The 9,283-nt window shown below is 31.1% G+C and overlaps 1 protein-coding gene across 1 annotated transcript; it reads left to right on the top strand.

The window, feature by feature from the left end:
• The first annotated feature begins 6,247 nt into the window (after positions 1-6,247).
• Positions 6,248-7,996, top strand: LOC114367177 (heavy metal-associated isoprenylated plant protein 22-like). Its single transcript, XM_028324303.1, has 3 exons — positions 6,248-6,434; positions 6,531-6,606; positions 7,450-7,996. Exons 1-3 carry the CDS (start codon positions 6,360-6,362, stop codon positions 7,740-7,742), a joined length of 444 nt encoding a protein of 147 aa, XP_028180104.1. The 5' UTR covers positions 6,248-6,359; the 3' UTR covers positions 7,743-7,996.
• Positions 7,997-9,283: the final 1,287 nt, after the last annotated feature.

Raw genomic sequence — 9,283 nt, 5'->3', positions numbered from 1 at the left:
CTTCTGGAGGAAGGATCTGGAAGGCCCAAGTGGGCCAGATTGCTATTTGTACCCCCTTTTTTACTAAATGCACCCCCTTCTATTTTTTTGGTAATTCTTTTTCCGTAACGTTACGAAACTTTACGAATTTCGTAACGATACTTATTTTCCTTCCGCAAGGTTACGAATCCTTACGGATTATGTATTTACTCTTTTTTAGCTTTCGAAGAAGTTACAGAAACTCACGAATTGCGCGAAAACACCTCTTTTCGATTTCCGTCACATTACAGAATTTCACGGATCGTGCAAGCCTGCTTCCTTTTGATTTCTGACACGTCTCGGGACTTCATTCATTGTGCAACAAAGGACGCCAAGTATCTCAAAGCGGCTAACCAAAAGTTGCATGTCATCAAGTAATAATCCTCGAACGAAATTAGGGTATGACAGAAGAGATTCGAATGCACGATTTCTTCCTCTTCCTTCTCCCTTTAATCATCAAATCAACAGTTTGATAATGTCGCATCCTTGATAGACTTCGAATTCTGATTCAATATCTTGAGTTTGAGATCTTTTGTATTCTTTTTTTTATAATTAGGAGCATTATGACAATTTGAGATGATCATGGTTACTTTGGAGTTTGGAGTAGAAAGCCAAGGAGAAAAAAGAGATGTGGTTTGGAGATGATGCAGATCCATTCTAGAACTCAGGAACCAATACAACAAAATAAAAATTGCTAAAAAAAATAGGAACATTATGACAATTTCATTTTTTTATTTTATAAAAATAAACTAATGTTTTATGTCCTTGTTTCAGGTTTCCCGTCACTGAGTTTATGAATATGTTATTCTTTCTTTTATTTTAACTAGGAAAAGACCATATCCGATAATTATAAGTGTAAAGTGTTTTTTGAATTGGCAAAACCACTATAGATTTGAGAAGTTCTATTTTTATCTTCCTTATAAATTAGGCATAAAAAGTTACGAGTAAAACACTATTTTGATACTTAAAAGTCTAAAGCATTGTCACATTAATATCTTAAACAGAAATTTTAAAATAAGCAGCGAATGCGAGATGCAAGAAGGCCATTGAATCAAGAGGAGGGATTCGCAAGGGCAATGGTAGCGTTAAATTGGAGAGGGTGGTGGCGATGTCACAATGGCAAGGTAGTGGCGAGAGTGGTTGACTATGACGATGGTGTCATAAGGGTGTTTAGGTGAAAATGAAAGGTGCAACAAGGGTTTCGTAGGACAAGAGCAGTCAGAAGAATGCATGGAATGAAAATTGACAACTTTTAAAACCTATATTGCATTGATTATTTTCTGAACCGATGCAAATGAAATAGGTACCGATGAAAAATAGTTAATTTAAAATTCTAAAAATTGTATTGCTTCACATTTTACCTCAGTTATTAAACAAAAGTTAGGAAATCCCCCTAAGAAGGGTTTCCTACCAAAGTAAGGGAAGTGTCGCCAAGAAGATTCAAACCCACATCCATGAAGAAGGTGAAAGTTCGTTACGAATCCTTAATCGCATGTGTCAATCCATGTTAGCTTATCGCACTGCTTTTATTCAATATTGTTGTCAATCCATCATTATCACCACCATAACCGTTGTCACCATCACTGTCACCATCATAATTATCGTTATCATCACCACTATCCCCCTAACAATTGTGTATGTGTATGTTTGACTTGAAAAGTGTTTCAGAGGTTATTTAAGCAAAATTATAATTTGTTTATCGGTTAGCTTATAAACCTTTTTTACTAAAATAAAAAGCACAAATTACACTGACATCCCATATATTTAGGACTTATTATACTTAACACCCCTCCTTATTTTCACCCTACACTTGTACCCCCTAATTTTTTGTCTTTTGTTACACTATGACCTCCTAATGTTCAAACACTGTCAAAATCATTAAAAGAAGCTAAGCATGTGACTTGCACATGTTTTTTAATGATTTATTTTTCCCAAAATAGCCTACCATTTGCAAAGAAATTTTGGGTAATTAGAAAAGGCTAATGTTTTTGTGAAATTGAGGCAAAATGGTGAAATGGGTCAACCCTGGAAGTTCCATTTGAGGAAGGTTCAAAAGATTAACGATTTTGGGGTTGGAAGGAAAGAAGATTTGTGATTTTGGGGTTTGAAGGAAAATCGTCGATTTTGGCGACCACAATCTCTCCCTTTTTTCTATATTGGTATTGAAATCATTAATTTTATTAATTAAATGTTGTCACAATTTGATCTCTTTTGAGTACATTTAGTCACTACTTGCATAGCTTGAAGAGCAACAACACCGACTCAAGGAGCAGCGACCATAATCTCTCCTTTTTTTTCATATTAGTATTGAAATCATTAATTGTATTAGTCAAATATTATCATAATTCAATCACTTTTGAGTACATTTAATCATTACTTATAAAGCTTTAGACAAAAACAAATTTTTATTTTAAAAAAAGTTTAATTTTTACAAAAATATAAAATATTTTTAAAATATTGAGACTCGATTAATCTAACTTGGCCCAACCCATTTATGATCAGGTTGGATTGAGTTGGACATATAAAAATTTGGTACAAATCTGACTCAATCCAACCCATTTTTGTTTTTTTATCAAATTGGGTAATAGGAATAGCTAAACTCGACCCAATCCAATCCCTAAAACCCTATTATGAGGTGCATGGTAGCTAGTGATGATAAAATGAGAAAACCTTCATTTCTAAGTAATTGAGGTTTAACGTTTTAGCAAAAATTTATTAAATATGAGTTCATTTGATAACTTTAATTCCTCATTTCTTGTTAATATTTTTTATTCAACTTATCAAAAACATCAAACAAGAATAAAATTAAATGAAATTATATATTTTTATTAATAAATTATATTATTAGTGTAATGTAAAAAATTTGACTAAAATTTTCTTTCTTAACCATTTTTTATTATCTACAAGCCATACATTGGAGATATTATTTAAAGAATCCGACTTAACTCCATTGGAATAAATGATAACTTGGTATATTTATTTAGTAATTGTTAACCTTAATTGTACTTTTTACTTCAACTTTTCTATTTTTGACTAATTTTACTCTCAACAAATTAAATTGGCACATTTTATCTCAAACATTTAAGAAACTTATGAATTTTATCCTCCATCAATTTACTTATAAACATAATTGTACTTTTTACCTCCAATTTTTTATTTTTTATTTTGAGAATTTCACATCCATTTCTTTTTTTTTTGCAAATTTTACTCCTAACTTTTTATTTTTCTAGCAAATTTTACCCTCAATTTTTGTGTGTTTCAATAGATAAATGATAGGGGATAAAATTCGCAAATTTTTTAAAAGTTGCAGATATTATGCGCCAAATAATTTATTTGGGATAAAATTCGCCAAAATAAAAAAATTGGAGGCAAAAAGTGTAATTAAACATAATTGTTATTTGTTAACGAGTGTGGAAGGAGATTTAATTGGATGTAGGTGGCTTCTGAGGAGGGGAACTGGACCAAATCTCCCACTATAGGAAAGAAATATGATCCATAAGATATAGATTTATTTCGAGATATGTGTGAAGTTATCGTAGGGATACCCATACGAGAAGAAATTAAAAAATATATTAGAATATATTAATCCCTTACATAATATTTTTAGGATAAATAGTCATTTCCGTTCCTGAATATGTAGGGTGTTAACAAATTCGTCTTCGAAAGATGAAAATTCAAATTTTAGTTCTCAAAAGTAAAAAAAAGTGCAACAAATTTATGTATCCGTTAATTTATGTTCGTTACTCTTAATGAAAGAGTTTATGTGACACATTTAGGGACGAATTTGTCAGCGCTCTATACATTCAGGACGAAAATGGTTATTTACCCAAAATATAATTTAATTTTCATCTTCCCTCCTTTTTTAATTATTGCAAGCATAACATTACAAATTTACAATAAGCACTTAAAAAATAGGAAAGCAAACATAAGTTAGAACAAACATAATAATAAACATAATATTGATTAATAAACATAATTTGTCTAGTGCTATGAATTTTCTAATGTGATAATACCTTACCCAAGATATGAGACTCAAACAAAAATGTATCACCATTAAGTTAATCCTTACAAAAAAATGAGACTCAACTTGATTTTGTCATTACCTAATGATGTCACTAGAAATTTTGGAGCAACAGACAGACTATGTTTATTAATCAATATTATGTTTATTATTATATTTGTTCTAACTTATGTTTGTTTTCCCTTTTTTTAAGTGTTTATTGTAATATTATGCTTGCAACAATTAAAAAAGGGGAAAGATGAAGACTAAATTACATGTTGGTAAATATTTTCGTCCTTAAATGTGTAGAACGCTGACAAATTCATCCCTGAATGTGTTATGTAGGCTCTTTCATTAACGGTAACAGATGAAAGTTAATAGATTGATGAATTTGTCACACTTTTTTCACTTTTAAGAACTAAAATTTGAATTTTCATCTTTTGAAGATAAATTTGTTAGCACCTTACACATTCAAGATAAAAATGACTATTTACCTCTAATTTTATAAAGAGAATCCCTTACACAATTAAGCTGAGATAAATTAGTTTTCTACATATACCTTTTATCTTTAATAAATTAGTTTTTCCATCACAAAAATATACGTAGAATTATTTTTTTTCCCATTAAAAAAAACTTATGATATTGCACACCACAAAATTTATAACAGATCCATCACTGAAACCATTTCATTTGGAACTGATAAATAAAAATAAACATAAAACTGATCCCATTTGCATTAACAATTGGTTTCCAATCTGGGAATAAATCTGGAAAAACATTAAGCTTTCTGTCTTACATACCAAATCACTTTGCTCAACAGAAAGATTTCTCCAAATATGACCTTTCTGAATTATGAGTTGTTGTGGAGTAATTAAAATAAAAAAATAAAAATAGTCCCCTCTTCATGAACCCGGTGGTGGAGTGTGCTCGGTAGTGTGGATTCATGCTTCTTCGAGTCTATTGACAGGATTTGGTACGAGTTGTTGAACTTGTCAAAGATGAGTAAGCCCGAACTGATGCACCTGATTTTGTTTGAAGAGTTGTCGCAAAGGAGAAGCCAAGAAGAGCTTTGTAGTCTCCATTGGTGTCTTCTAATTTCTTATGTTTTTTTATTTATTTTATTCTAATATAGACATGTCTACATTAACCCTGCACATATTTCGAAAAAACATATCTTACAGACTAAATTTGTTTCTCACAATGTGAGATTTGCTCCCACCCCCCACCCTAAAAGTCGTCATTGGATGTATAGAAACTGCTGGTTGAAGTCAATCCCCTCAGAGTCTCTGACACAGATGTGTAGAACATGATGATGTAGGCCATAGCCATAATAAACAAAACCAAAGCTAAGGAGAAACCTTACAACAGTTTCCCTTTCTTATGGCAAAAGAAAACAGCTAAGCTAAGCAGTGGCTTCCACTATTTTACTGATCATTCTTGTTTGTTTTTGGTAGATGAAACTATCCGACAGATGTGTTCTGCATAGGATTAAATCAGCAACAAATATTACGGTTTTATTTCGATACATGTACATATACGCAACAGGTAGTCTTATGTTTGAAAGAATTATTTTGGACTGTCATCGGAAGATATTCGTGAAACAACACTTGAAAAATTTAACAGGGAAAAACTTCTTCTCGTTTTTAAAAACTAGACCACAATATTACGACAATTAAAATTTAAAAGAAAAAGATAAACCACTTGCCAATAAAAATACTTGTATTTGTCCCATTGTGTTCACACGTGGAAGAATGGTTTAATTTTAGAGAGAATCAAATTCTTTCAGTTTATAAAGTTTTCTTAGGTCGGTAACTGTCATGCACTGCGAGTGAAAATATTTTCTTTGATCAAGTGGCTTGGGAACACCAATAATTTCTGACAAAAAAATGCTTATATCTAAGCCTAAAGTAATGCCATCTCATTCACCTCTGTTAATATTACAATCCCAATTAGTTATTAAATTTGTTTTCGTAAATCAGACTGGATCGTAGTTACCAGCGTTTGTTTGAACCCGTATTTGGCCTAATGCTGCCAAACTAGTGCGAGGCTCAAATTCACATACAGAGAATCATGACTTGTATTTGTGGGACAACAAACATTAGTCTTATAAAATGCATTATTTTATACAAATAAATTTGTAGCATATTTGCGCAAACAAAATTTGTTCTCTATATAAAGGGAACCACTTCTTTTAAAGACGTATAAATTGGCACCCCAAAATCTGGTCCCAGATAACAAGATAGAGAGTTCCTTGTTCCTCTTTCTCTCCCCCCCCCCCCCCCCCCCTTATACATATATAATTACTCTTCTTTTATTTTTCTTTGTTGGAAGAACCAAAGAAATGGGAGTTCTTGATTATATTTCAGAATTTTTCTCAGTGTCACCTGCCACTGGAAAGAAACGCAAAGCAATGCAGGTTAACATTAGATTTTTGTTGTGAGTTTCTTATTATATGGTGTGTCTAGTCTCAAGCAAATTCTGAATTTTTTTTGTTCTCCTTTTTCTCTTACAGACAGTGGAAATCAAAGTGAAAATGGACTGTGATGGCTGTGAAAGAAGAGTTAGAAATTCCGTTGTCCACATGAAAGGTGTCCTATCTATGTCCTTTTATTATTCTCTCATATTTTCATACACCACCAAGGTTTGGTCATTTTTATAGCCAGAAATGGAATAATAAACCAAACTATTTTAATCTTCTTATTGTAGGAATTACAAATGAAAGATGAATAGACCAAGGTCTGTTTTCAGACTAACATTTGCTGATAATAAAACCTTCTATTGTAGGAGTAGTAAACTAATTAATTTTGTTTTCAACTCGATAAACAACAATTTCATACACCAAGATTTGATCATCTTTTGAACAGTAGCATAATTTTGTGACACAAAAGAGTCATTTAATACAGTTCCACAAACTTAATTATGTGACACTGAGAGATTATGAGAAGTAGGTCTTGTTAAAGATGGGGAAGTACATTTATTTATGACTGTTTCTTTTGTGAAAAGTACATACTCCTTATAAGAAAAGAACAACAAAAACAGGACTTTTTTTTTGTTTGTTTTCATTCTTTTCTTGTTTCTCAGCTATTCATGGTCACAAGGTGGCATAATAACTACAACAGCAATATGTTGGTAAACGGTAAACCTAACTGCAGTTTCTATTTGTGATCCGCTAGAAACCTTCACAGTATCTATTTGTATACCAACTATAGTTTTTTTTCAACTTCTTTCTTATAAAAATTTGCATTATTTTTTTGTCATCTTTTTCATCTATTCTTATATTATAAATTAAATTACACGATTCAAAAAAATAAAATAAATTACAATGACTATAAAAAATACAACAAAAATCCCTAAATTAGATGAAGGAAAAAAAGGTATTTAAGTCTATATTATATGACTTGAGCTAAACCAATTTGGAACAATAAATGCAGGTGTGAAGCAAGTAGAGGTGAACAGAAAGCAAAGCAAGGTAACTGTTACAGGTTATGTGGACCGAAACAGGGTCCTAAAGAAAGTGCAGAGCACAGGAAAAAGAGCAGATTTTTGGCCATATATTCCTTACAACTTGGTGGCTTATCCTTATGTGGCACAGGCTTATGACAAAAAGGCACCATCAGGGTATGTGAAAAACGCTGCACAAGCACTACCTGCCTCTAACTCACTCGATGAGAAACTCACCTCTCTCTTCAGTGATGAAAACCCCAATGCATGTTCAATCATGTAAAGCATCACTCATAGCTCATAATATTGTACCACCAAGCCTTGCAAGTTAATAGTGGGGTTATATTATGCACATTAATCAAGTTTGGGGACTGATACTGTAAGAATTTTGAAACTGTTTTTGTGCTCTTGTAAGTTGTGTGTATTTAAAGGACTAGGCACCAAGTTTAGTTTTGGTATGGAGGTAGAAGAATGTAAGAGGATTATTCTGTTTAATTAATCACCATTATTATATTGCATGGTCTCTCCTTGTACAAAGACATTTATCTTATTTTTATGGTTATAACTTATTTATTAAGCGTTGTATAGGGTCTTCTCTAAGCAAACTGAGATTAAATATTGGTATGTTTGGAACATTATTGAAGCGTCATAATAAACAAAACAATAATAACTTGTTTTTATGCATAATAATAAAATAAGGAGACAAAATTCACCAAAATGGAGAAAAGAGAATAAGGAGAAACCCCTAATAAACTACTATTTTAGTTAAAATGCCAATGACATGTTTGGATTAATTTATCAATAGAATTTCTTCTAAAAAATAATTGCTTAGTCCTAAATTGTAAGTGTGTTGTTAGATTTCTGCTTAAAACTTTTTAAACATAAATTTGTTTGAGCGTTCAAAGTAATAAATGTAGAAGCAACTTCTTTGTTACTTTAGTGAGAATATACAATGAATGTAACTTTTTTTCAAACGCATCCAGGAGCCAATCAATTAGTTTATATGTAAGAGATATAAAATGGATTTCATGGTTAAGAAAGAAGAAAAAAAAGAAAAAACAGAAAATATTGTGAGTTTGATTCATACTAACAAAAACTAATCATCTAACAAATTAACATTTTCCTAAGCAAACCAAGATTAAATATTAGTATGTTTAGAACATTGCTGAAGTGTCATGATAAACAAAACAGTAATTTCTTTTTATGCATAGTGGTAGAATAAGAAAACACAATTAAAAAGAGAAAAGAATAAGGAGAATATCCTAACACTATTAGGTAAAATGTCAATGACATGTTTGAACTATAAGTAGAATTTCATCTAAAAAATAATTTCATAGGTCTAAACTGTAAACAATATCCACTCAATCAGTTCATGTGAACTACAAAATCATCCCATAGAAGATTATACACCAAACAGAATTTCACCGACATAGAGAATTGACCCCAACATTTGGATCTCATTTTATTAAATAACTTTTGGTCACATTGAAGACAGAAAGTCACATTTTTTATCAAATATAATTACTGAATTTTAACTCCAGTAATTTTTTGACAACATCACCAATAATAGTAAGTCTTTTATTTGATTAAAAAATGTGTCTTTGTTTCTCTAATTAGATCATTTCGTATTACTCTTCAACGTAAATTCATTAACCAAAACTTATGTCATTAAATAGAATCATTTGCATAAATCAATCATCCCCATTATACTATCATAAATTATTAATCGGTGAAATCCATATGATATTGATGGATGGCCTTTAAAAACTAATAAACAGCGACCTTATGCATAAGGAAATTAATTATTGAATTTTTTTCCAAAAC

Source organism: Glycine soja, chromosome 9, assembly GCF_004193775.1.
Source record: "Glycine soja cultivar W05 chromosome 9, ASM419377v2, whole genome shotgun sequence".
Lineage (NCBI taxonomy): Eukaryota > Viridiplantae > Streptophyta > Magnoliopsida > Fabales > Fabaceae > Glycine > Glycine soja.
Note: the sequence above shows the minus strand (reverse complement) of the source record. Positions and strands in the feature narration are given on the sequence as shown.